A 27,558-nucleotide genomic window follows, 5' to 3' on the forward strand; every position below is an offset into this window, starting at 1 on the left:
TCAAGCATTCCCTTTGATGATCGGTCTACGGGTCCCTGGGAATCGTTTTTGGTGTTAAAAGAAGCAGTCCCCGACAATGTAAGAATCCAGTCCGATTACACTACCACGACTCCGGAGGTATACGTGGAGGAGGGGTCATATAAGGATTGTTGCTTGTACAATTCTGAGAAAATCCGACTGCAATCAGGACGAATACTCGTTGCACACGCGCGGTTCATTGATATTTATGAAATGTCAGCTCCTCGAGAGTCGCCAACCTGCAACAAGGCGAGCTAAATCCCATAACGGCTTGCTGTTAGTACACTCATTTTGCAACGATATTGGGACGTAGCTCTAATTGCGATTGAGAACGATCTGACGTGCGCTTCAAAATGACAAAACGTTTTTGATGAACGGAAGACTGCCAACAGCCCGGTTGTTGTGAAACGTATGCCAATTCATTCGACCTGTGCCTATGAAGCCCCTCTTGTGTACTTAGATTTGCTCCCTACTATCTATCTAGAAAGCGCTTCGTCGGCCAGCCCGCCAGACAGCTTCTTACTAAAATGCAGCAATGTTACTAGTAGTCCAACGACTTTTTGAGGCGTATTCAGAAGGAACTAAGACGACCGATTCCACGGGACGAGTAACCTTGCATTTAACGTTTCTGTTCAAAGCACCATGTATCGTCATTAAATCCTTGGCGCGAGAGGATCCCAAGATGATTGAGGCAGCGGACCAAGAAGGATAACTTACTTCGACTGCGTGATTCAGGACTTTCGACAAGTGAGTGTTGACCTGGAGCGACTGACACCCTCTCTTTCATCAACAATGGAAAAATCACGGAGCCTAAAAGAAGTTCTTTATGATTGAAAATAATTTAGTACACAATAAGCTGTATCCGGCGGATCAAAGCCATTAAAGGCAGTGCACAAGCCCCCAACACTTTTGATATTAGGAAATACGAGCCAGTCGTCACGGTGAAGAAGCGGTAAGGGAATATCAGTACAAACTTTGTCAAGTCCATCACAAGTTGGCCCCCATACCGTCGACAACTGCACGGAAGTTTCTTCAGCAAAATCAGCCGCGCCACTAGTGTCATTTGAATTTACCGAAGGACGGGACGATATGAGCGGCAAAGGACAAAAGCTTCCTTCCTCCGCGCCTTGGTACAAGGATCCGTAGCATCCGTCGTCAATGTAATAGTGATTCCGAATCTCATTAGATTTGGTCTCGGTCTGCCGAAAGCCAATAATGCGCGTGCACAAGGATGCTGCAGGTGACACAAGCAAATGGGTCGCATCCACAGTCACTTTGTCCACATTGGGCATACTTTGCAGATACTGCCACAAAGACACTGTTTCTGCTGCAAAAGAGCCGTCTTCCAATGGGACACCTGTCAAGTCGACCCGTAGCTTTTCTGCCGTGACAGTCTCTTGGCTGGAAAGAAAGTCAAGCAACTCTTCTACAGCCAACTGCCGAATCCTTGAGTTCTCCTCTCCAGATGCAGCACTCAGATCAAAGCTAACACCGACCACCTGCGATTCTGTACTTCCTTCCGAAACAGCTTGCAGGGTATCCTCGGTCAGCTGCTTCCATTCGGCCAGATTCTGGGGCAATCGTATCATGTATTGCAATACCGGCAAATCTATGACAGACTTTCGTGCCACGAAATTATTGATCAAAGTAGCAAAACGTCGCACATCGTCCGGACCGTCCACTGCCAACACTCTCGAGTGCGCATCGCATACTAGTTTACGAATATATCCGTTAGGCTTGCATGTCACACCACAATTATCCCAGCAAGGCATCCTACTGCATCGCGGGTCGAGAAAACGTTCGGCAGCCAAGCAGGCTTGGATGTCCGCTTTGGTAGTAGTCACAAGGCCCACTGCCCCGCTACGGTGCAGAATTTGCAGAAGCTTGGCATTCGCGTTGTGGCGTACTTGATACAGGAATACCACGTCACGGAATGTGCGTTTCCAGGAAGCCAGGCGGTGTACGAGCGAGGACAAGTCCACCAGCCAAAAGCATCGCGAACGCTGCTGTGCCATCTGCATGACGGCCTGATTCCAATCATAGCCTGTAGGTAGTACCTTCAAAACCTCTGTTTCCATTGATTGACTATCTGTATTGTTTTGAAGATGCTCAACTTGCTTGACTAAGGCGTTGGCTTGCAGAATGGAAATCACCGATGGAAATATGGAATTGTTCCGATGGAGGCGTTTTTTCTTTTTTGGCTTGACAAAGTCCGCAAACGCTTGATCCCATGCTTTGCACAAAACTTGGCAAACAGAGGGATTTTGGACTTCCGGGGGTTTGTGACTTTCCGATTGCGTGGAATAAGAGAAGGATGCGGCAGTAGTTAAACGTGGACCTGCAGCGCCCGTATTTCCCAAAACACCCTTACATTCCAATCTACGACTGTGCCAAGATTCTGCAACTTTCTGCTTAGCCTGTGCACGATTGCGCTCCCTGGCTGGTAGGGAGGGATTGGAGCCATTTTGAATGGTGTCAATAAAGGTGGATCCGTCGCTCGAAGTCCACAATTCACTCATGTTTAGAAACGCAAGTCTTCCTTACGCTCGATGCTCGTCCCCTTTTCTATGTTGGTCCGCAAGTATGGCATATAGACTGGTACAGCAGCATGCATCATAAAGGTGGAAAGAGAAGATTATCTTGACAGAATAAAATTGATGGTGCTTTACATTACATTCATTTCAATAGTGAATATCTCTATCTCTAATGAGCCGATAGTTGGCATTTTCGTGTCTGTATGTTTTACTGCTAGCCATCGTACGGGTTGTGTTCACTATATTTTTGTATGTTATGACGCTGCTGTCTTGTTAACTACTAGAAACTTCTCAAGTCTTTTTCTTCTTAGAAGTGGTATCGAATGGGAGTCGCTTTCATGTCAGAAGAAGTTTACTACAAACAGGTACAGGATAAGTTGAATAGTTGTCAGTTAGTCTCCTTCACCAAAGGGTCCAACTTTACTTCGAATTTTCTTCAGTGCTCATTGCAGACCAGGCTTGCGATCTCTTTCTGCGATAGTTTTGGACGCGCGCGGGTATTTGGAGAAGCGCCTTGAGGGGCTGTTTGACGACGGACGTGGCCTCCCATGTCGACCACCAGGGACCTCCGCCGATTTCGGCTCCACCCTGGCTACTTGTGGCCCTGTCGATGAGCGGTGGCCCCGGTTTACGAAAATAGCTTTTAGTTGTCACATTCCAATCCAGTTCCCAAAGTGTCAGGGTCGTATTGGCCACAAAGGTGTCTCGACAAAAAAAGACCATGCCTTCGTCTGGAGTCGGTGCCCGGAAATCTAGACCAGGAATTTTCTCGGCATCGCATTCATACGTCACTTCTATCGCAAAGGGCCTGGATCCGAAGGTTGAGTTTCCGGATAATTTCCAAATGCCCCAAGTAGAAACTTGCCATTCCATGTGGCCAGACCATGGAACTGCCTCAAAAAACATGCCATCAAAATGCACGCAAATCATTCCTAAAGCTTCTTTGCGTCCCCATGGAATGCTCCGAATCCCCCCTCCTGCTGTGACCGACAATTGGTTGTAGCCATCGAAAGAATTGCACTGCGTCCAAAACCATTTCGGTGGCAAGGCGGCTCCCCAGTTCTTTTCTGCATAGAATGGAGCCTGTGCAAAGTGGTACACTTTACCGTTCCACATAATCTGACCAGAAGCACGGGCATCCGCTAACGTGACTTGCCAGTGTGGATCAAAAACTCGATAAGAAGACAACCACCCACCGGTACTCTTTTGAATACCATCTGCGTCGCCCCATCCGCAAAGGGGCACAACCGTGAAATTAAAATCGCACATCATATTTGGATCCGTATCCGCGAAGGATTCACCCAAAGTCAGATTTTGGATTGACCCATTATATCCCCGGAGACGCCCCACGAATTCTGTTGGTGAGATTTGAAAGCCGGACTCAACAGCGTTGTACCATTCATCCTGCGTAAGTTCCGTCCGGACACGGATGCCATTGTCTTCGGTGTATTGCCTTTGGTAGTCAAAGACGTTGCCGAGTCCTTGTCGGGATTTGTGCGCCCAGAATTTAGAGTCGTCCTTATCGGCCTGGATCAAATAGCCGCCATCGGGTCCCAGAATTTGAACGCACACCAACCCTAGACCTGACTTCGGGTTGCTGACGTCTTCGATTGAAACGATGATGGAAAAACTCACGCCTTCCGACAAAGTCAATCGGTAAAACCAGCCTTCCATGAAGCGTCTTCGACGAGCTCGTATTCTTGCCAACCATCTTCGTCGATAAGCAGGATGATTAGGCTCAAAGTGGCGACCCGAATGCGGTGTTTGTTGAGGAAACGCCTTGTTGCGGGATTCTGAGAGCAAAACTATCCGATCACCCCGAAGTGTAACGGACTGAAGTCGAGGACAAATTTTCGAACAAATTGGAAGACGGAGCGAAGTTTTGACACCGTACGGGGTGACCCATGGAAACGAGGGGAGGAACGAAAGAAAGAGCCCAAGGCATCTTAGGCGCAGCGGTAATTTCATGACGAATAGATTGCCAATTCCTTTCGTTTTACACGAGCCGCATGACGCTGGAGAGTACTTCGAAAAAGTGAACGAACGTCTTTCGCCGAGATTCTGTCCGTCTGTCATCTTGCGATATTTATTTGCCCAACCTGGATGTCGATCGACATCTCGCATAGGCTGTGTTGCATCTTGGAGTTAACTGCAAGGCCGGTCATTCTACAAATCAAAACACATCTCTCCACAATTCTACCTCGATACGATGCAACTGAAATGTAACAAATACTTTTAGAATATAACAGCACCAATAAAATGGAGGAGGAATTGCCTCGCTCCATTCAGAAATCGGAAACATCCGAACTCGCAAGTCCGGGGCTCCCGTCTCCCGCACGATGTGATGCAATGACCTCGCACTGATGGTGCGCAGCATTCACGTCCTCGATCAGTTTCGTATCATTGCATCGCTCTTCTAGAATTTCGACAATTTTTTCCATTGTTGTCTCATATTCGGAGCGAATCTTGGTTTCGGCTTTGTAGTACGCGTTTCGGTTTGCTAAGTCGGACTTTAGCTGAGCGTTCTGAGCCTTGTACTTTTTCAGATTCTCTTCCAACTTTTCGTTGTGGGTAGAAAGATTCTTCTTTTGCTTCTCGAGCGAATCGAGAGAAGCACCGGCCGACGCGTTGGCTTCAATCAGACGGTTATTCTGTTCCTTGAGCTCTTGTAGATCATCTTTCATTTTCTCTGTTTGATCGCGAACCTTCTTGTTCTCCTTGCGTAAATAGTTGACGATCTTATCGGATTCTTCAATTTTTTTCTTATTGGCGGCAATATCCTTCTTAGGAATCTTCGCTGCTTCCTCCATCATCTTTTTGTGTTTGGCGTCGAGTTCGTTTTTCTCTGCTTCAATCTCGTCGACTTCTTTTTCAGCCTTGCTGATTTTTTTGTCGTTGTCCTTCCGCTTGGCCTCGAGACTAGATTCCATACCCCGGATCTTGCTTTTGAGCTTGTCCAGTTGCTCTTGGAAATCAGCTTCTTCGCGTTCGCGAGCTTCATTCTCAGCCCTTTCACGTCGCTTGCGTTCGGCGGCAGCCTTCTTTTCACGCACTTCCCGGTCGGCCCGTTCCTTGGCCTCCTTTTCTTCGCGCATACGACGAGCTTCCTCGGCCTGCTTTTTACGTTTGGCTGCTTCCTTACGTTCCTTCTTCTCACGAGAGACACGATCCGCTTCTTCCTTGCGTTTGCGTTCCTCTTCACGGGCGGCTTCAATGTTCTTCATCCAGTTTTTACGGACCAAAAAGCCCCGAGCGTATTTCTGAAGAGTCATGGCTGGAGCATCTAGTCCATTCTCCAAACGGTTTGATTCGAGGAATTCGAGAGCACCAGCTCGGAAGTATGTGCGAGTCTTTCCCACTACAAACGCTTTCTTGACGCGTCCTTTTTCGTCGACTTCTTCCTTGGATTTGAGAGCGCAACTCATAATGGCCTCAATGTCGGCTCGAAGAGACTCGTCAGGAGTCATGCTGCTGTTGCGCTTGGATGGGAATACCTTGGAATCCCACATGTTGGAGAATCGGTAGCGAACAACCGAGTTGTCCAAGCGGTTAGGGAAGGCGGAACGGGAGAGCGTGACAGCAGCGACAACACCTGCGCATCGGAGCTGCTCGACAGTCGGTATATGCTCCATGAGAACCGGAACCTTTTTCATGTTGGGCTTGATGCACCGAATGTATCGAGATTCGGTCTTGCGCAAATTTGTCATGAGCGATAGGAGTTGGGTCTTGTACTTGCCCCATGCCGTAGGAGCGACCAGATTGCTCTTTTGACGGCGTGGCGTTCCACGAGTCATGTTGGCAGCTTCCACCTTGGCCATTTCGTTAGCGATGACGAAGTTGGTTGACATGCTGCATAGGTCACTGAGATCGGTAGGAAGTGTATCTTGGTTGCTACTGACAAACTGGTCAGCATCATACATAACCTTTCCAGCGTAGTGGTGGATTCCGAAGGACATGCGGTCCATTTTGTTCACAATCAAACATTGAGAAGCATTGTTAACCTGGAGCGCCTTCTGGACAAACGCCTGGTCACTGCCCTGGGGGCGGACGCATTCTTCGTTCAAGAGAGCGAGGAGTCCTGTTCGGCCCTCGATAAGGTCAAGAACATCAGTGTTGTCGTCGTACCAAATCTCAGCCAACTCAATACCTTCGGCTTCGTATTCTGTCTGGACGGAGCGAAAGATATCTTCTGTGAACTTTTGCTGGAGTTTTTCGTTGGCGTAGTTGATGCACAATTGCTCAAACCGGTTCACAACGAAGGATTCAAAACCAAAAATATCGAGGAGGCCGATAATACCAAAATTGCTCATACTCCCATTCTTGTAGTTGTCCTCGGCACAGGTCGCGGTGTTTATTTCGCTGACAAGCCACAAGAAGAGTTTTCCATATATTTCTTTCGCAAGGGCATCGCAGGCATCTTTGGCTGCTACAGCATTTAGCGGCACCTTATACTCCTCTGTTTTAGTCTTCATGGTGCGCTCAGTGAAGGCCAATGTGAGGTCCTTCTCTTCAACACCCATCAATTCAGCAAGGTCGCGAAGCTCCTCAATAGTAGCAACTGCGGACTTGTCGGCATCTCCGTTCTTCGCATTGAACCCCAAGTTACCCAATTGCAACACGGCGCAGATTGCACGCATCATTGCGACAAGTTTGTCTCCACGAATATTGATCAAGTCCAGAGTTTTCACCGTGTTGGCAAAGTGCTCACCGTCTGACTGGCCCTCGATTTTTGTCGTGTCGGTATGGCCAACATACTTGAAGGATTTGTTATTACAACCTTTCAGCTTTGTCCAAAAACGAGCTTTTTCGCTATCTGGGGCGGCCAATAGCTGGTAAAAGACGTGGTATGTACGTTCTTCGGGGTCGTGCGCAACGATACGGCTCTTTTCCAACAAGTAGACTTCACAAGTGCTTCCAGCGAGCTTGCATTTCGACTCAGTCTTGTTTCCAAAGTTCATTAGGCCTGCTTCGCTATTATCAAATTGAAGCTGGAGGTATTTTCCAAAGCGAGATGAGTTGTCGTTACGACGGGTCTTGGCGTTTCCAAAGGCTTCAAGCAGAGGGTTCGAGTCAACAACGCGCTGAACGACGGGGTCAAGACCAGAATCTCCGGCCTTGCCGGGACCCTTTTGCACACTAGCCATGTGATTCATGCAAATTTTCACTGTTTCCGTCTTTCCTGCTCCTGATTCTCCGGAGACGAGAATGGACTGGTCATTTCCTCCGAATGCCAAGCCCTTGTACGAAAGAGACGACACTTCATACACATGCGGATCCATCCCTTCACGAGCATCCTTGTCGGTATCGTTCCACACCAAACGATTGGAGTAAAATACCCGTTTCTGCTCCGTGTATAGATCGTTGAACCACTTGAATGGATTGACGGCGATCACGATGTCTCCTGTTCGGGTGTACGGATTTCCGTTCATGTGACGATTTTTAAGATTGTAAAGAATACCTGCCTAAAAGAAAAAGCAGACAATGTTAGAAATGGGATTCACACAGAAGATACTCACTATATAGATAGCTCAAAAAGTCTGTGGTTTCTGTCCACAAGCTTGGCTGCAATGACTTACTTCATGGAGGTATGGGAGGTGAACCATGTCGGCATATTGGTGCAGATTTCCTTTGCCGTCGACATTCTGGAGAGGGAGAACCTTGTGCGGGTAATCCTTTAGGTTAACTGTCCTCTCTTCGACACCCTTCCCAGATCGACCACCATCCGAGACGATCGCTTGTTCGTTCGCGTATTTAGGAATGGAAACGACGGCTTTGTCTCCTTTCGTTTCAATGAGTGTTGCTGGAACCCAGGCAAATTCTTTGTCATGAACATAGACGAAAGTATCCTTCTTTTCTCCTTTATCCTTGCCCATGTTCGTTCTGTTTTTTCGATAGAGTTGCAATTTGGCAGAAGCGCTGTTGACCTCTGAATATAATTTGATATTTTGACGACTGATGCTGAAACTCTTCACAAATCCGAGAAAAGTGGCCCAACGAACAAGAGCGAATGGCTCGTGACCGTGCTGAACAGGCATTTGCCGTAGCGATGCCTACAAACGCTACCAGAGGGCCTTTTTGCTCAATGACCAAATGACCGATAAAAATGAAACCAAGAGAGCAAGTGTTTGAAAGACGCTACGACCGAGTGTGACTCCGCTCATCCTTTGTAGAGATATATCGGACATGTCCTTCCGAATATATACTTGGGCCTAGGTCTTGACGGGCTTTTCCACTATTGAAATACATATGGGTTGGCAATCTAGTGGCCATATTTAGCGTTCCGTCAGGAAGATCGTCGCGCCAGGTGAAACATCTATGATTTGTGTCAGACGCAAGGGAACGCTCGTCTTTTCAAACCTCATGTGAACCCGTAAATGCTCTGCGTCCAATCCTACTGCTTTCAACGAAACACTTTGAAAAAAATTAGTTCACCGAAAAATCGCTATTTATGTCTACTGACAGTAAATAAAAACATGAATTAATGTAAGCCAAGCAACGTAATCACCCTTCAGAATCCAAACAGTCAGACATCGTCATGTTAGGTTTGCTTGTTTCTCTGTCCAGTCCTGACATGACTCCTTTCGACAAGCTTTCACATCCTAGTGTGCACAACAATGACGGAGTACAGGTGTAGGACGATCCCGCCCCTTCAAAACGAGACTTCATGCTTTTTGCGGCGAAATACAGCCTGTGTCTCAATGCCACGCCGCCTACAAGTTTTAATGATACAGATCAAGTCAATCTTTAGTCCAAAAACAAATATGTCATTCATATACGTGCATTATCATTAGTGTTGACTGGTAGATAGAAGAGCGCTTGGTGGTAATCACATGTCGACCTCGGCTTCGAGGGCTGCCATTATAGATTTCGATTCAGCTTCACATTCGAGCGCAATTACGCAAGTATCTTCAACAATCTGAGGCTCTTTGCTTGTTTCCTGGATCATATTCAGAATCCGCGCCATCGTTTTTTGGTATTCAAGGCGAGTCTCGGCTTGAGTCATGTAGTCATCTTGTCGCTTCATGCAATCTTCTTTCAGAGTTTTGTTCTGCTTCTTGGCCTTTTCAAGTGTGGTAAGGAGGTCCTCGTTCTTGTTGTTAACCTTGCCTGTATCGTCATTGAGCTCCTCGAAATTTTCCCCAGTGTTTTCATTGGCTGCGATGAGCTTGTCGTTGTTTGACTTCACCACATCAAACTTGTCCTTGATTTTGTCATGATCTTTGCGAATTTTCTTGTTCTCTTTCTTCAAGAATTCGATCAATTTCGTCTGCTCCTCGAGTTTTTTCTTTTGTTGGGCAGCAAGCTTCTTGGGTTCCATCATAGCCTTACGAGCAGACTCACTCGTATCCTCCCGGAGCTGCTCCAATTCACGCTGAGCTTGCTCTTTGCGCTCTTCCGCTTCTAGAAGCTTTTTCTCTCTGTGCTCATCAGCATCGTCCAATTGCTTTTTCAGGCTTTTAATTTGATCTTCATACTTTTGCTTATCGTTCTGTCGTTTCATCATGCGCTCTTCCTTTGCACTTTCTGCCAATTCTCGCGCCGCCCGTGCTTCCCGTTCTGCAGCTTCACGCGCCTCGCGTTCAGCTTCAGCCCTTCCTTTAACCAGATCGGAAAACTGCTTACGGACCAGGAACCCTCGAGCATATTTTTGAATAGTCGCAGCCTGCGTGTCGAAGCCTGTTTGACGGTTGGACTCGAGGTATTCCAAGGCACCCGCACGAAAGTAAGTTTTGGTACGTCCAACGACGAATGCTTTTTTCACCAGTCCCTTGTCATCAATCTCCTGTTTGCATTTCAAGGCTTCGGTCATCATAGCATCGCAATCACATCGGAGCGCCTCATCATGAGCCATTCCATTGTTCTTGATAGAGGGATAGGCATTCTTATCCCACGTCGAGCTGTACCGAAAACGGACTGCACTGTTGTCCAGTCGATTGGGAAAAGCAGAACGGGCCAACGTGACGGCAGCAACTACACCCGCACATCGTAGCTGCTCGACAGTCGGGACGTGCTCCATGACATTTGGTACTTTCTTCATGTTAGGCTTGATACAACGAATGTAGCGAGAATTTGTTTTGCGCAAGTTACCCATGAGCGAGGCAAGCTGAGTCTTGTACTTGCCCCAAACTGTAGGAGCAACAATGTTGCTGCGTTGGCGCTTAGGCGGGCCTCTCTTTGCCCGAGCAACAGCTTCGTCGTCGTGCTTCTTGTTGATTATGTCGTTGTCGGACATCAGCCCAATATCTTCAAGATCTGTCGGCAGAGTATCCTGGTTACTGGTGACGAATTTATCGGCGTCGTACATGACCTTACCAGCATAGTGATGGACACCAAACGACATACGATCCATCATGTTCACAATGAGACAAGGGGAGCTTTTGTTGGATACAAGCGCTTTCTGAACAAAGTCCTGATCATTTCCTTTAGGACGCACGCATTCCTCATTCAACATTGCGAGAAGACCGGAACGACCCTCAATCAAATCGAGGACATCCGTATTGTCATCGTACTGAATTTCGGCAAGCGCGATGCCTTCAGCTTCGTACTCGGCTTGAACGGCGCGGAAAACGTCTTCGGTGAACTTTTGCTGTAGCTTTTCGTTGGCATAGTTGATGCAAAGCTGCTCAAAACGGTTGACAATGAAAGACTCAAAGCCAAAAATATCCAAAAGACCAATTATACCGTATTCAAAGGTTGCCATGGAACCTTTCTTGTAGTTGTCTTCAGCACACGTAGCGGCGTTGATTTCCTTGACAACCCAAAGAAATACCTTGCCGTAGACCTCCTTCGCAAAGGCATCGGCTGCATCTTTGGCAGCTTCCGTGTTGAGGGGAACCTTGTAGGTGTCGGTACGTGTTTTCATTGTCCGCTCAGTAAAAGCCAAGTTGAGATCGTTGACACCAACCCCCATCAGCTCGGCGAGGTCGGAACATTCGGTTTTGGAAGTAATCTCAGACTTGTCGCGGTCGCCGCCTTTGGCACCAAACGTCAAGTTACCACACTGCATGGTGATGCACAGAGCGCGAACCAGAGTCTTTAATTTATCACCAGAAATTCCGATGAGTTCCAAAGTGTTGATTGTGTGCTGAAAGTGCTCGGCATCCGTTTGTCCCTCGATCTTCTTCGTGTCGGTTTCGCCAACATACTTAAAGGATTTGTTCGAGGTTCCCTTCAACTTGCTCCAAAACTTGCCCTTCACGTCATCAGGGGCAGCCAAAAGCTGATAAAAGATATGATACGTACGTTCCCAGTCGTCGTGAACGCAGACGCGATTTTTCTCGAGGAGATACACATCGCATTTGCTCCCAGCAAGCAAGCAGTTCGAAACGCTTCTGCTGGTGAGGCTGCTTTCTTTCATCTTGCTGTTGTCGAATTGAAGCTGAAGATACTTTCCGAATCGTGACGAGTTATCGTTGCGACGGGTTTTGGCGTTACCGAAGGCTTCCAGGAGAGGATTGGACTCAACCACACGTTGTACGACAGGATCAAGAGATTCCTCCATACCAGGTCGAATTGGACCCTTCTGAACACTCGCCATATGATTCATACAAATTTTGACCGTCTCGGTTTTCCCCGCACCAGACTCTCCGGAAACCAAAATCGATTGATTCATCATTTCGAAAGCCAACCCTTTGTACGAAAGGGACGACACTTCGTACACGTGAGGTTCCATGCTGTCGCGAGGGTCCTGGTCGGCAGCCTCCCATACCAAACGGTTTGAGTAGTAGACACGCTTCTTTTCGGTGTAAAGATCGTGAAACCACTGGAAGGGGTTGACGGCGATCACGATGTCTCCTGTTCGGGTGTATGGCTTACCGCTCAAGTGACGCTCTTTTAAGTTGTATAAAATACCGGCCTTTGGAATGGAGAACATGAATTTCATTAGAAAACCATTCATTTGCGTACGAAGCGTCGCACATCAGCAAACAGTTCTCCACATCGTACCTCGTGCAAATAGGGAAGGCGAACCATATCAGGGTACGCGGTCAGGTTTCCGTTATGGTCGACGTTCTGTAGTGGAAGAACTTTGCTTGGGTACTCCTTGAGGTCGATCGTTTGCTGCTGTCCTTTTTTCGCGTTGCGGCCGCCATCACTCCTCATTTGTTCTTCATTCTAAAAGACGAGATAGGAAGAGCGTCAGAGACGGGCACTAGAAGGGCTTTCAAAAACCTTCAAACGTCTGAATGCGTGGGAGATACCTACCTTATACTCTGGCACGGACACAATAGCCTTGTCTCCTTTGGTGTCCTCTAGAATCGCCGGTCGCCAGGCATGATTCTTGTCCATGATGTAGACGTAAGTCGTCTGCTTCTCATCCTTGGCTACCTTCTTCACCATGATTGCTGGTCTCTGTTGAGTCGGTTTTTTGCTGCGGACAGTTTGATTCCAGACATGCGGTGACCGAGACTATGATGAAAAGGAAATTGGTCCAACGAGAAAGTGAGGGCTCGAAAAGATCTCTGTCCGCGTTTATAACTGGCATTTTGCCTTGCATGCAGTACAAATCCTACCAGGTAGAAATCTTATAATGACCTTTGTACGTATCTGGCTTGGCCCGATTTCGCTATGACTTTCACGCCGCCGTTCTAGTTAGTGTATTCCATGTCTTCATGGACTACGCCAAGAACAGAAACGGAAACGCCGTCGATCGTCGTGAATTGAGTAGCGCGCTTTTTTGCGCTTTCATTAATCGTGCCCAAAGGATTTGTGAGCGCTTTTCTACACCAAGACTGACACTTTCATTCATGACCGTTTGGGAAAGCGGTATTAGAGATCGGGGACAGACCGAATTCGTGAGAGGGGGAGGCCAACCCGAGACGATCTGCACCCCGAGGACCACGATTGCCGCCAACTCGCGATGCTTTTAACAAAACGACGCGATTGTGTGCCTGGTGATCTCGTGCATGCGAAAAAACGGTTTCCTCGTGAACTCACCGAATCCAACACATCCGCAGACAATGCATTCTGTAATGTTTTGCTTTTATTCGAGCCTCAAACAATTGGAAGTAGGTATTGATTCACCTCACTTCGACCCTTAAAAGTCAGTACTGTCAACGATCAAACTTTCCACGTCGCTTTTGTACGTCGACTGGCGGCTTAGGAAGTACCCATATCGTTGTTTGCCAAACTGTTTCCGTATGATATTGATGGCAGTGGTGGAAAGCAGCGCGATCACCTACCATACGTCGATCGCCGGCATCGCCTCCCATAATTTCTATCCCCTAACCCCTGACCCTATAGTCAACGTTGGTACCTCTACTAGAATAATGACGACATACTGTTCGGCGCCTGTTGGTATGTTATACCGAAACGTTTGCGGACTTAACTTTTTTGGGCCTTGACCAGCTTTCGCCGCTCCAGGCGTTGAAAAGTCGAAAAGATCAAAAGCTAAGGAACTCCGCTAGAAGTTCTGATACAATGAGGCGTGACCCCTTCATCGAGCCCAACTTCCACACAATAAAATACTGTTGGATATTGAGAAGACACTGCCCGAATCAATGCACTACAAACACTCATACGAAGTCGACTTCTTGTACGACTACGAATCCATCAAGTGCCCTGCGTTAGTTTTAAGCTAAACGTTAAAAGGCACCGCCGTCGCTATTGCCACTACTACTCCTCCCGGCTCCCGCCTTGTCCTCGTTGCTGGCATCCTTGGCCTGCCATCCTCGTTGTCCTCCTTCACAAAAGGGTACAACGCGGCACACGATATCGCGCATTTGTAGCTGCCGTCCCAGATTCAGGCATTTTTCGCGTGGCCATGTTCCCAGACACGCCATGCCTTCCTCCCGAGCAAAGCTGGACAATTCCGTCGCCTCCTCCGATGGCATCTGCAAAACGTATTCTAGGCTTCCGGACACGTAGGTGACCGTGATTTTGGGCTTGTCAAAGGTCGATCCCATGAGCAGAATGTGAAAAGGATCGTTGATTTCCCGCGATTCTGCGGAATCCTGGAGATATTCCAAATCGGGATATTCCGTATTGTCCTCGTCGTCGTTCGTACGATCGTTGTCACTGCCGCGTCGTCGCCGGTTCGTTTCACTTTGGGTTCGTTCCTTCGTGGGTGGATCCATGGTCGTGGCCCCGCCGAGCGGACTCATCGCGAATCGTGTCCGTTGAGGCCCCGCCGCCGTAAACGCCATTGTCCCGTACGCCGTCGATCCCAGTAGCGTCAGGAGTGCTAGCCAAACCGCCGAAAGAATCATACCAACACTGCGCCGAGTCATGATCGTGCCGTATCCTTGGAATACAGAAAATTAGGAGGAATAGAACGAGCGTTGACACCTGCACAAGGTAGGCGGCAGCTCCGTCTCGAATGCTTGTAGATCGTAGATTGTGGCACACCTCGACATCTGACTCGTCGGAAAAATGGGATTCCTCTGGTTTCCGACTGGTTCGAGCTTTCACTCCGGGACTGATACGAACCGCTAAAATGCGTATAGAAGCGAGCGTCCCTCGGGACTTGATTGTGTGACGTGGCCGGCTAGTGTCCAGCTGCCTTGATTGACAGTGACAAGGATTGAACGTGATGAGGATTCGTTCCGAGCTGTATTTCTTCTGTTCGCTTGTCTGTGTAAGCTGTTATCTATTTTCGGTCAGCCGTTTACTTTACATTAGTGAGCGACTGTACTTCAGAAGACGGGTTCTGCCCAAACATTCGTTTTCTCACGTGGCCTCGACAAGCATTCGAAAATCGGATTCACAGTCATGTAGGTAAGTCTTCCCATCTTCCAGCTCAATACATTGATCTAGGACGCCGATCCCGAGGGCCTTTTTGGAACTTTTTAAAACCTGCCACAGGGACAAAGACGTCTTTCTTGGATTTCGATGACGCGCTTGACGGTATCGCAATCGCGTCCTGGGTGAAGCACATTGACTCTCAAGGCGAACGGGGCAGAACGGGAATTGGCCTGGACACTCGGACCCTTCGATTTCCTGCTCTTTACTTCTTTTCTCTTTTGGCTCTCCGATTAGCTATTCTTTTACACCGTGCGAGTGAATGAATGATTGAATGAATGAAAAAGTGGCGAGGATTATTAAAGGGACCGTCCTTCCGGTGCCGAGCGAGCCCAGCAGGGAGGAGACTGTTGGAATTCCAAGGAAAGCCAAGCGAGAAACATGCAAGCCAATGATTGCGAAGCAAAAAACCCAGCAGCGTCGATGAAAAAGTCGCGTAGAGGTGTAACTGAAATTTATTCCATGCAAGTCAAACACGAGGATAGTAGTCTGCCGGGAATTTCTTGGACTTTGTATGCGGTTTAGATGATGTTTTGATCAGTCCTCGTGTGGCTACTCTCTTGCAACAAAAAAGGGTCGGGCCCATCGTGGACGATTCATAGGCGCACAATTAACATCAAAGCATTCGCTACTATTGTCGTGTGATAGCTAGAAACAACGTGCATAGCTATACTCAGTACCGCCGATCCTGCTTCTCCTCAGGGAATAGAGGCAAGGTTGTCTCCGATTCAGATACATGTACCATTGCCACTATCGAGAAGACTCAGCAGAAGACCGGGATGGTAAGGATTGGCAGTAGTAAGTTAGCGCTAAAAGAAGAATCTAAGGGAATATGCCAAGCCGCCAAATTTCAGGATCGTCACGCCATCAAATCTGCGGCGCCGGAGCGACGTGGACAGTGATATCGGGAATTCGCTTTCGGCGACGGGAGCCGCTGTCATAATGGTCGGCATACCGCTGGGAACACTGCTAGGAACGTCACTAGGAACACTGCTAGGAACGTCGCTAGGAACATCGCTGGGAACGTCACTAGGAACATCGCTAGGAACGTCGCTGGGGATATCACTGGGCGTGGTGCTAGGAAAAAAGCTGGGGAGGTCACTCGGGATGTCACTTGGAACATCGCTGCGAGAGAATTGGGGAACATCAAATATAGGCACGGCAACAGTTGGAGCACCAATTGGTACACTACTCATCAGGCCGTTTGACGAGTCTCCCGGGGGACTTAATTGAGGGCTAGCAGACGGACTTTCGTTGGGAAGTGTGGAAGCCGGAACTTGACTTTCTACAGTTCGCGTAGGGGTTGACGATGGAGAATTTGCTTCTCCGCCCGAATTGGTGGGCGGCGCTACATTGTCTCCATTGCTGGGTGCCGTGTTCATGTTCTTTGTCCTGGACCTATTTGGTGCCCTGTTCATGATTCTGTTGGGTGTCGTTATCGTAACCCCGTTTCTCTTCCCTCGGTTTCTCGGTGATTTACTTGGGGGGTCACTGGTTTCCTGACCAATTGCAGATGATTGGGTTTCAGGAACCAAATGGACCTTTTGTTGGGGAGAGCTTGGAGCCGCCGTTGCAGCTAGAATCTGTGTTATAGACCCGATGGTGTCAAAATTCCAACGGGGACCAATCTGACCACATCCTTCCGGTCCAATCTACGTTGACGGAGAGGGCAATCCAAGTATGAGACATGCAACTAGTGGAATCACATAGAATCACAAGACCTATCCATATCCATGAGTGTAGGATAGCTCCTCTATTCTTCATTTTCAACTTACATCCGTTCTTCCTGGGCACGCATGCTCATGTTGAACGGCTTTCGGCGGTCCATTTCCGCACTGTACGTCATTGTAAACAGGATTTCCAGCAATTCTAGGGCCCGGTCCTATTAACTCGCAAATCCGACGGATTGGTAGCCATCCTAGCGGTGTTTCTAAGATGTGATTCGCGAATTTGTGATCGAAGGACGAAGCACAATAGCACCGGCCATTGGCAGAATAGCTGTCAGCCCAGGATTTTCCCCCCGGGATTACGCCACCCACAACGTTGACAATGGTTACAATATCGGGATGCGTATCTCTAGACCGCGGTAGAGTCATTGGTGGAGAAGCGTTGGCACCTTCGGCAGCTTCAAGGTTCCATTTTGGTCCAGTGTGCCCACAGCCGCTTTCTCCGATCTGTAGAAACAAAAGCAGAAAGAAGCATAAGCCCAGCCATATTTTACGAGTTTCTGTCCTGCATGTGCAGAGTCCAAATCTTTCATAGTTTCTTACATCAATTCGTCCAGGACAAAGCAATTCGTTTTTCTCCGTACTGGCAGGACCGTTGCCGCATTGAATATCATTATATACGGGTCGTCCGCGTCTTCCAGGTCCGGGTCCAACCAGGTCACAAACCTCCGTTGTTGTCATCCATCCCCTTGTCGTTTCGACAACAAAGTTGTCCATGTTGCTATCCGAAGGTAGACAGTAGCAGCTATCACCCTCCGAATAGCTGCTGGCCCACCGTGGTCGTGGGCTTACACCTACTTTAACTTCAACGACGGCTATCACATCAGGATGGACGTTTTCTTGTGCATTGACCAGAAATAGAATGACGTTTATAGCCAACAGTCGAACCATTGATGGCGAACCGGAGTTTTCCATTGCGTTAAAAAATATGAGACACCTCTTCCCTCGTCGATCAAAAATTTCCGCTTTCGTAACTTCTTTGATCTTGTTCTCGCAGGTCTACTCATCAGTCGCCTATTTCAACTCCGTTTGTCTGGTGTTGAGTTTTAGTTGCTCATCAAAAGAAAGTGATGTATACATTAAGTAATTCTGGCGTTCTGTGAATACATTTTTTGAAGAACGAGTCATGCATTGCATTAGTCATCCCGGATGGCTAATCAACTGTAACCTTCTCATGTCGCTTGTTCTGTCGCCTGAATAGCATTTCAACTTGTATATAAATAAAGCAGGCAGATCAGAACTGCAATAATACATGCGGCATTTTGGCCTAGGTCGGTGGCTGATTATTCAGTCCCGTATGATTGGCACCCGCGGATTGCTCGCTCTGTTAAAATGTAAGGAATGTTCACTGCCAGGAAATGCTTGCATTTTTGTCCAGGAGACGACAAATTTCTCCTTTCTAACATTAACAACCGGCCGAGAAGATGAGCCATATAAATAAAGCAGGCAGATCAGAACCGTAATAATACATCCGCGAACATACGCATTTTGGCCTAGGTCGGTGGCTGATTATGCAGTCCCGTATTATTGGTACCCGCGGATTGCTCGCTCTGTTTTTACGTGAGGAATGTTCACTGCCAGGAAATGCTCGCATTTTTGTCTAGGAGACGACAAATTTCTCCTCTCAACGACCAGCCGAGAAGATAAGCCAGCGGTGTATTCAGTCAACAAACAATTTCCGCTGTTTAGTGTTCCGAGCAACTCATCATTGATACCAGTTTCTTTCGCTCCTGTCCCGACTAAATTCCTCGCTTTGTCCTCCGGAACGGGACATATGCTGGCTAGGTAGGTATTCCTTTTGGCAAGTATCCCGCGCCATTGCTGACAAATGTGTAATTTCGTCTAAGCAGGGGTGTTGCGCTGGCAGGCCATACAGACGCATTCACTTTAATACCTATTTCAACGCACCGGCTGTCGCCACTACAGCCAGAGCCGAGTCGTTGTGTTGCAGATGTCCGAAAGACAAATGTAAAATTGATTGGTTTTCCTTGCATTGCATGATTTCTTGCCAGTGGCGCATGCCTACTATTCTGAAGGCACCTATGACGTCTGTAATGACTAGAGGACGAGTCATGTTACTTGAATATTTAGGCGACGTAGCTCTTATGCGAGATCATACCTTGGTTATTCATTACTTCCAATATGATAGGGACCCCAGAGTCGACAGCACCTATGATGTTTCGAATGCTCAAGCCTTGCTCTTCGTGGACGTGAGGCTGCATGCATCCATCAGTGTAAGCGTCTACTGCATAAAAAAGCAGGAATTTCACCGCGTTTCGTATTGTTGCTGTCGATCGGCTTCCATGCGGGTCGCCATGCGGGAGGCTTCATCCATACTAGACGGTAAAACGCGTCGGACCATGGGCTGATCCGCGGCAAACGTGAAATAAAATTGGTTGGAAAGGCGAGCCGACACGCGCTCCGGTTCTGTCACCCAGGCTTCCACTTCCACGTAAATTAATGGCAGTTCCCGGTGATCATTGGAAGAGGCGTAGTAGTCCCCGAGTCGACCGTGATCCGTATATAAAACGCGGGAATTGAATACCAGCAAGTCGCCGACATCCACAGGATTGGCAAAGGACACGTCATCGACTTCTAAAAAGATGGGCCGGGCCCCACCAAAGACGTAGGCGTTGGAGTAGGCCAGTTCAAAAGCCCGTCGCATCAGGAATCCGCCAAACACGCGATTGTGTAAATTCTGCGTTTGCGGTTGAGCAATCATGGCATTCTGCATACGTGTGGCATTCATCAGAATGGAATGCGGATTGGCCAAGGCGGGCATGTTGAGGAGTGGACCGGCTTCCTGGAGCAAAGATGCCGCCATGTGTTCAATGTGCGCCTGCGCCGTGTGATCGGCAGAAGGAGCAGACTGCGAGGTCGGTTTACTGTTAATCCTACTCCGACGCTGTCGTTTGAGCGCTGCTCGTTGTGCGCCTCGAGTAAAATAGGATTCTTCGTCCGGTGTTTGCGGTAGGATGGGGGGGATTGCCGTGGGTTTCTTAGTGATAGGATCCAAAGTCACAAAAGTCACAAAGGCTTCAAGCCATTCCTGTTGGGTTCCGGCATCCATGCACGACATGCGAATTTCCATACTCGACTTTCCAGTCCACGAGACTTGTCCCGAGAGGATCTGATCGTGCTTTGCTGTAGGTCGTTCTTGTAAGCGAATACGATCAACCGAAGCGGTGACAATAATCGGGTGCATGGTTTGACCCTGATCGACATGGAAGAAGGCAATGTTCCCGGCCAGTGCGTCTAAATCTTCCATCATGCGTCCCAATCGCATCTGCCCCCAGGGATTGCGGTAGCTTTCGTACAACAATTCGTCCGTGGAAAAGGCGTAGGTGATTTCGACGCGACTGTCCGCCGGTGCTTTGCCAATGCTTGGATCGTAGTCGACGTTCCCAATGCGACCTTCGCGAGCTTTGGCAGCCTGACGCTCCGTCCATAGTTTATGCACGATGGGATTTTTGAACAGACTTTGGAGGTTTTCTCGGGGAGAGGAAGATTGCTGTGGTTGCTGGGCATGATCGGTCTTCTCGGACAGTGCTGACGAAGACGATGAAGTGCATCGGGTCTTGGTGGTTTCTCTCCGGGTAAAGTTCGGTCGTATCAGCCATTGACAAGACGATAGGTCCGCACTCGCGAAGGCCGCTACTGTTGATCCGCTCGTCTTGCATAGTCGTGCAATCATATTTGAATGCCTACTGTCTCCGCACCGCCGATGACGTTTGACGTGATTGTTGAATGAAAGAGATATGGCGAAGACTCCTTCTCGCCCGCTTTGTATTGGAATTCAACTATCAATCAGTATTTACTGCACTTGACGCACGCATGCTTGATCGGAACTCGCGGATGCGACGCTCCATTGTCGTGGGTTTTGCCGCACTACGTTCGGTACGAGATACGAGTTCCTTTGGACGACGACTTAGGTGTCGTTAATTGTATACTTTTGCCCGTGTTACGGTTCCTATTCGGTATCCGCGACCGATGGTCGTTCAAATTTGAAATACATAAGTCGTCGTCGGCGTCGAATCTAACGCATAAATGATACCCGGAAGTGCTCGTTCTCTCTGCCAGCCGACGCACCCCGATTCCGCTAGCCGTAGAGATCCTGCAAAGAGCTTCACTATACCGTTCCTGCCTGTGCCGGTACATTCCTCTATTGGAAACATCGTATTGTGGCACAATTGTAGTTCCTTTCATAGCAACCAAACCCTTCTCAGTTTTTTTTTTCCGGAACAATCGCAACAACCAAGCATGCACACACACACACACACACACACGCATAGAGTGTCCAATGTTTGTTCCATGCAGGGAAGCCTTGTGTCACGGTATAGTACGATGTGACATGTCTCCTAGTGATGTTCGCCCTCTAGACGTCAACACGGTGAACAGCAGTTGGAGTGTTCATAAGGGAGAAGTGAGTTGTATGGAAGTTAACTCAGTCTTATTGCATGAAATCCCTAGATACAATGATGTATCATGCGTTGGAGAGAACGCAACCGAACATGTCGTGTTCTGACGGTGGCAACGGAGTGGGACAGACAATACTTATTGCTTGACTAACGGATGTAACTGGATGCGCTCCATTTCCCGCGGCATGCATGTTATGAAAGGTATTTCCGGTTCCACTATAAGTGTATGTGAGCGCGCGTCATGGTATAAGGATACTATGACGGAAGAAAGATATTTGTGTACGTTTGAGTTTGTTCCTCAGGTTTTGTTGTATCTTGGCAAATTGGAGGAGCAACAGGAACTAGTTTATAGCACTAATTCTTCAATGATTGTTTTATAAGTTCTTTGATCCGCATTGCTAGTTTACGCATAGGTCCTCGTATCCGCTGCCTAACCCAAGGGGAGCGTCGCCAACGAGTAGAGTTTTACAGTCCCTAAGTCCCTTAGGTGTATCGCCGGTCGTTCGTAATAACGCCCTCCCTTTTTTACCAGGCTCTGTTCCTAACAGCGCTTCTGTCCATACGTTGTACATTGGTGTATATTGTAACACCTTGCCTGAACGAACAAAGTGCGAGGCAACTTTGGTGTAGGGTATTGAGAATAGCAATATGCATTGGTGAAAAGATTGACACTATTTGGCACTACGCTGTCCGACCTCGCGTTTCATGTTTTCGGCTTTCCGCGAGTAATTCTATATCTTTTTCGAGTTGAGCTAAACAAGCGTTCCGAGACGCAGACGGATCTGCACTCAAAGCAGTTCATTGTGAAATGGATGTCCTCACGATAGACTTTCGACAAAACATTTTTCTGCAAACAAACATAAGGCAGCTTCTCGGATGAATCGTTATTATCTATAAAGAGAGGTCAAGATCCAACTGTTTCTAGTGCATGGAACGTTTGCCCATTTGAATCGTTTCCTTCCAGAATTCCTGCACAGGGCGAAATGGAGTTGGGGCCGAACTGCCGTAGAACGTTAAATGGTCTAGTCCATTGCTATCTGCTTGGAATGCAGACGTGGAGTTACGCATTGGTTGGCTTGTGTTGGGCATTTGTTCATCTGCCGATCAGAACAGCCCTGTTAGAAAACAATGACAAACGATGTCTGCAGCAACTACCCCCATGAAATATTTCGTATGTAGCCAATTAGCGTTTCTCGTCTGTTCTTCTTCGTTCCAAGTTGTCCAACAACCCGTTCCGCAATTTTGTGGTTGTCTGCTTCGTGTCGCAAACCGTCACGTCCTTTACTACCGTCCCGTGCGACTACTGCAAGACTGCGAAAAGGAAGCCAAATTAGCATCGGCAACACCATCGAACGCGAAACATCGCCTAGTGCACTTTACCTTGCAGCACAATGGTGGCAGTGCTATGGCCAATAGTTGGAGCCGGTCTTGTGGCACTTGTCGCCGTGGGGGTGCAACAGCGAAGAAAGCTGCGGCAAATTAAAGCGCCTGGTGAATCTCCCACGCTGCCTCGTCCATTGGCCAAGAATGCGACATTGTTGTCATCCTCGCCATCCGGGGCTCCCTTGTATACCTACGTAATTGGCGATTTGCACGGAGACGCTGACTGTGCTCGATACTGGGTCGACAAACTAGAACTTATTGGTGCAGCAAAAACTACTGTTGATGATCCAAGTTTCGACCGTAGCAACGTTTGGTTGCAACCCAACTCGACCCTGGTCTTTATGGGGGATTATGTTGATCGAGGCCCACAGAGTCTCGGAACGCTGCAGTACGTATACAGTCTGACTGAGGCTTTTCCGTCATACGTAACGGCACTCATGGGCAATCACGAAATGGAATTGCTGAAAGATAGGGATCCCGACACCTCGATCAAATACCTCCAAATGCCGTACGCTACCGTGCACCCACAAGAATACTTGCAATACTTTGGTGTACAGCAACCACCTCAAATACCACATCAAAGACTGCTGGATGAACGAGACGAGCTCGTAGTGGATTTGCTGTTGAATGCGAGTCTAGAAATTTACGCGAATGGCTGGCACTCCCATATTCTCACAACTCCGAGTATTGCCGACGCTCAGAACATTGGCCGCCACGCCATCGTGGAACTCTTCAGTAAAGGTTCCGGCGGGTCTGAAATTGACGACGAAAACGTGCAGCTACTCGTGGCTTCCCGTTTGGAAGAATATCAAAGGGCCTATCTGAATGCGTATGCCGATACGACCGTACTAGGAGCCTGGCTGGAATCGTTACCGGTCGTACACATTGAGCACGGCGTTTTATTCTGCCACGGTGGTCTTAGTGGAACGACCACTTCTCTACTTCAGGAGGTAGGACTCGAGCACTTGAATGCATGGACTCGCAATCACACCGGAGCTAACGTCTTTCGGGATTTTTTGGAAAACACGCCGCAAGGGCAGGCTGTCTATGATATTTTGACCTACCGTGGCAACCACCAGACTGGTGCCTGCGACGCGCTGGAGTCGCGGCTTCACGCTTTGAATGTGAGCAAACTAGTCGTCGGCCATACCCCAGCCCAGAACGTACGGGTCAAGTGCGACGGTACCTTTTTCGCGGTAGACTCGTTACTGGGACGGTGGATTCGGACATCGGGCAACTTTTATTGCCCAGTCACGGCCCGGTCGTCCCAGAACGGAAAGTTTGCTTGTGACGATCTGATTGATTCTTGTGAAGGCCAGATCGTACGGATAAATCATGACGACGGGACTGTAGACATACTAAGTTGAATAATTTGATGCTTTCAAATTGTTGACACAGTGAGTTATTACCTGAGAGATAAGCACAAAAATGCTGCTAGCGAGTCTGTATTCTTGAATGAAGAACTAGCGCTGACTGTGAATCGTACACAGATCCATACTGGAGTAGCGCAAGCAGCGGAATGAATCGTTCCGTGATCGAGTTGTCGTGGCTAACTGTAAAGCTAGATTGGAAGAATGGGCGACTTTATGGCATTGTTGGTAACTGACCGATTAGTAGCCCTTGGTTCTAGCCCGAAGATGTGATATAGAAAAGGTCGACAAGCGCGAATCCTTCGCCTGTTCTAGACGAAGCTGGATCTGCTCCTTAAATGACTATCCGGTATATCAAAAGTTTATTGACGATAATGTTTTCCATATCGATGACTGCGACGATTTCGAGCAAAATGTCCAACTTATGTTTGAATCCTAATCATTATCAATGATTAATAATGCAGGACAGGATTAGAGTCATCACAACTTCGAACACGATAGTGTAAGCAAGACTTTATTTGTTGCGTGATAAATAGTTTAGACCAATCAGAAGTCACGTAAAACTCCTACGAATAATCAGGTCTTTCCCCAGGAGAAAATCGCTCTTGGCGGCCAAGTGACCCATCCGGTCCCCTCCGCCCGGTCATAAATTGTCTACTCTGGAGAGAAGTCTTTACGCACTCACTCCAGCTCCGAGTGGACGGACACCTTGTATTGTCTGAAATGGTGAAGAAAGACAAGGGCGGTGCCGCCACAGCAAATGAGGTGTATGTGTTGGATAAGGATTATGCGTGGGTTCCGGCTCGGTTGATCGAGCAGAACGGTGAAAAAGTGCGAGTCTCCATTCCAACGTATGCTGAGGAGGCGCAAATCCTGAGCGATTGCGGCAAAGGCGCCAAACGCTGGATGGAGAAGGAGATCCATTTGAAACACTATCCTGGAAAGACATTGCCTCTCCAAAACATAAAGAATGGTTCGTTGAACGAGAAGGAAGACATGGTCGATTTGCCGTACCTTCACGAAGTAAGCTATTGCAATCCGTAAACGACTGCCAAAAAATAGCGGTCCATCCCAGTGTTCTCACAGCATGCCACTTCCCGCTAGGCTGCCATTCTTTTCAACCTGAAAGCTCGCCATATACAGGGTCTTCCATACACGCGTACCGGAGATATCGTAATCGCTTTGAATCCCTACCAATGGCTGGACGACTTATACAGCGAAAAGAAACAAAACAGGTACTCTCAAAAGCTTGTCTGGGAAAGCCATGATTCTGACCCCCGGCAAGAAATTGCTCCTCACGTGTATGAGACTTCGGCTCTGTCATACAAGGGACTTGCCGCAGATGGACAAAATCAATCCATTCTTGTCTCTGGCGAATCTGGTGCCGGGAAGACTGAAACTGTGAAGATTTGTATGAATCACATCGCTAGCGTGCAGGCTGGTCCGGGAAGCAAGCATAAAAAGGCGAACAAGGTGGTACAACGTGTTGTTGAATCAAATCCACTACTCGAAGCCTTTGGTAATGCCAAGACCCGTCGCAATGACAACTCTTCGCGTTTCGGAAAGTACATTCAACTCCAATTCGATCGCGGCGATGCCTCGGTTGGGGAGCGTATCCCTCCTTGCATGTTGGCAGGGAGCAAATGCGACGTCTACCTTTTAGAAAAGACAAGAATTGTTCAACACGATGAAAACGAACGCACGTATCATATATTTTACCAGATTCTTGCCGCAGAGGATTCAGACAAGGCTGCAATATGGAGCGGCCTTCGCGGTAAGCGAAACCAAGATTTTAAGTACGTTGGGAAGTGCGCCCCTCTTAACTACGATGGTCATACAGATGACCAGCATTACTACAATACTGTTAAATCTCTGGAGCTCATCGATATAAAGGATGAGAAGCTAATGACCCTAATGCGAGCAATCACGGTTGTCATGCAACTAGGAAACATCAACACCGGACCACTCCACGGCGACTACGATAAGTCCACGGTGACGAATCGAAATGAGCTTGATGATCTCTCTGAGCTAATCGGTATTCCAAGCAATGACATGATTCATGCTTTGACGGAACGCACCATGACAACCCGAGGCGAAGTTTTTAAGGTACCACTTAAGCCGGACCAAGCAAAAGATTCTTGTGATGCATTTGCTAAGGAGATCTATTCCAAGCTTTTCTTGTGGCTCGTTCGAGAAATCAACGACGCAACCTGTGCAGAAAAGAACTACAGCGGACAGCGGCAAGCAGACTTCACAACAATTGGCCTTCTTGACATTTTCGGTTTTGAATCTTTCCCAGTCAATGGATTCGAACAGCTGTGCATCAACTATGCAAACGAAAAGCTTCAACAGAAATTTACCAGAGACATTTTCCAGACCGTACAGGAAGAGTATAAGTTTGAAGGTATTCGCCTTGACGATATTATGTACGATAACAACACTGATGTTCTTGATCTGATTGAAGGCCGTGGGGGATTGCTTGCAATCTTGAACGAGGAGTGCGTTCGTCCGAAAGGAAGCGATCGCGAGTTCGTGTATAAAGCAAAGGATACAAACAAAAATTCTGCCTGCCTTATAAACGACAAGCTACTCGGGCCTATGGATTTTGGGATCCATCATTACGCCGGCAAGGTAGTGTACTTTGCGGACGGATTCCTTGTTCGCAACCAGGATGCAATTGCTGCTGATTTAAAGGAAATTGCCAAGAAGTCCAGCAATGACATCATCGCCAACCATTTGGACAACGACAAGAGTCTGAATGAGGAAAACGATACTGCTGCTAGAAACATGCCGCCACGCCGTGGCAAAAGCGGAATTTCCAACGACACTCTATGGAGCAAATTCAAGACACAATTGAATTCCTTAATGAAGAGTCTGAATGAGACTCAGTCTCGATACATTCGCTGCATAAAACCGAACACTCTGAAGAAACCCTTCATTTTACAACATATGACCACAGTTGAGCAACTTCGGTGCGCTGGTGTAGTCGCAGCCGTCACCATTTCCCGCTCTGCTTTCCCCAATCGACTTGACCATCGCGCTTGCCTGGAGCGGTTCAAGCTTTTATCGAAAAAGAAAGCCAAGAAGAGCTCAAAAGGTGATACAAAGGACGAGGTGACAAAAATGCTGGAAAGGGCTTTGCGTGGCATGCCATCTTCTGACGATGGTAGAGAACCCTTCGTGGTTGGAAAGACTCGAGTGTATTTCCGAGCTGGTGCTCTCGAATTCCTTGAAAGCGAGAGAATGAAAGGCTGGGACAAATGGGCAATCGATATTCAACGCGTCACTCGTGGATGGCTTGTTCGGAAGAAAAACAATGGTCGCCGGATGAAAAAGAAAAGCCACTATGCCATTCCAATTCAATGCTTGT

General features: G+C 48.1%; 9 protein-coding genes across 9 annotated transcripts; 2 read left to right on the forward strand and 7 right to left on the reverse strand.

Annotated features, from left to right (window-relative positions):
* Window positions 1-842: 842 nt before the first annotated feature.
* On the reverse strand, window positions 843-2,537 carry ODC3 (ornithine decarboxylase; the record flags this gene model as incomplete). Its single annotated transcript, XM_002176374.1, has 1 exon — window positions 843-2,537. One exon carries the CDS (start codon window positions 2,535-2,537, stop codon window positions 843-845), a length of 1,695 nt encoding a protein of 564 aa, XP_002176410.1.
* Window positions 2,538-2,972: 435 nt separating this feature from the next.
* VTE1 (tocopherol cyclase) lies at window positions 2,973-4,520 on the reverse strand (the record flags this gene model as incomplete). Its single annotated transcript, XM_002176375.1, has 1 exon — window positions 2,973-4,520. One exon carries the CDS (start codon window positions 4,518-4,520, stop codon window positions 2,973-2,975), a length of 1,548 nt encoding a protein of 515 aa, XP_002176411.1.
* Window positions 4,521-4,837: 317 nt separating this feature from the next.
* Window positions 4,838-5,977, reverse strand: PHATRDRAFT_bd1413 (predicted protein; the record flags this gene model as incomplete). Its single annotated transcript, XM_002176376.1, has 1 exon — window positions 4,838-5,977. The coding sequence occupies one exon, from the start codon at window positions 5,975-5,977 to the stop codon at window positions 4,838-4,840; it is 1,140 nt and encodes a 379-aa protein (XP_002176412.1).
* Window positions 5,978-6,094: 117 nt separating this feature from the next.
* On the reverse strand, window positions 6,095-12,659 carry PHATRDRAFT_bd7 (predicted protein; the record flags this gene model as incomplete). Its single annotated transcript, XM_002176377.1, has 3 exons — window positions 6,095-7,267; window positions 11,581-12,408; window positions 12,498-12,659. Coding segments are annotated over 3 exons (2,163 nt in total), but the record flags the coding sequence as incomplete, so codon positions are not given.
* A 1,440-nt stretch (window positions 12,660-14,099) lies between these two features.
* Window positions 14,100-14,875, reverse strand: PHATRDRAFT_bd1717 (predicted protein). The gene has a single exon (XM_002176378.1). The coding sequence runs from the start codon at window positions 14,777-14,779 to the stop codon at window positions 14,135-14,137; it is 645 nt and encodes a 214-aa protein (XP_002176414.1). The 5' UTR covers window positions 14,780-14,875; the 3' UTR covers window positions 14,100-14,134.
* Window positions 14,876-15,936: 1,061 nt separating this feature from the next.
* Window positions 15,937-17,965, reverse strand: PHATRDRAFT_bd1718 (predicted protein). Its single transcript, XM_002176379.1, has 3 exons — window positions 17,561-17,965; window positions 17,066-17,464; window positions 15,937-16,942 (listed from the first exon to the last, which is right to left on the reverse strand). The coding sequence occupies exons 1-3, from the start codon at window positions 17,930-17,932 to the stop codon at window positions 16,100-16,102; spliced, it is 1,614 nt and encodes a 537-aa protein (XP_002176415.1). The 5' UTR covers window positions 17,933-17,965; the 3' UTR covers window positions 15,937-16,099.
* Window positions 17,966-19,283: 1,318 nt separating this feature from the next.
* On the reverse strand, window positions 19,284-20,842 carry PHATRDRAFT_bd765 (predicted protein; the record flags this gene model as incomplete). The annotated part of the gene is made up of 1 exon (XM_002176380.1): window positions 19,284-20,842. The coding sequence occupies exon 1, from the start codon at window positions 20,709-20,711 to the stop codon at window positions 19,284-19,286; it is 1,428 nt and encodes a 475-aa protein (XP_002176416.1). The 5' UTR covers window positions 20,712-20,842.
* Window positions 20,843-22,826: 1,984 nt separating this feature from the next.
* On the forward strand, window positions 22,827-24,185 carry PHATRDRAFT_bd1418 (predicted protein; the record flags this gene model as incomplete). Its single annotated transcript, XM_002176322.1, has 1 exon — window positions 22,827-24,185. One exon carries the CDS (start codon window positions 22,827-22,829, stop codon window positions 24,183-24,185), a length of 1,359 nt encoding a protein of 452 aa, XP_002176358.1.
* Window positions 24,186-25,178: 993 nt separating this feature from the next.
* On the forward strand, window positions 25,179-27,497 carry PHATRDRAFT_bd29 (predicted protein; the record flags this gene model as incomplete). The annotated part of the gene is made up of 2 exons (XM_002176323.1): window positions 25,179-25,211; window positions 25,293-27,497. Coding segments are annotated over 2 exons (2,238 nt in total), but the record flags the coding sequence as incomplete, so codon positions are not given.
* Window positions 27,498-27,558: the final 61 nt, after the last annotated feature.

This window comes from Phaeodactylum tricornutum, genomic scaffold, assembly GCF_000150955.2.
Source record: "Phaeodactylum tricornutum CCAP 1055/1 PHATR_bd_32x35 genomic scaffold, whole genome shotgun sequence".
Lineage (NCBI taxonomy): Eukaryota > Bacillariophyta > Bacillariophyceae > Surirellales > Neidiaceae > Phaeodactylum > Phaeodactylum tricornutum.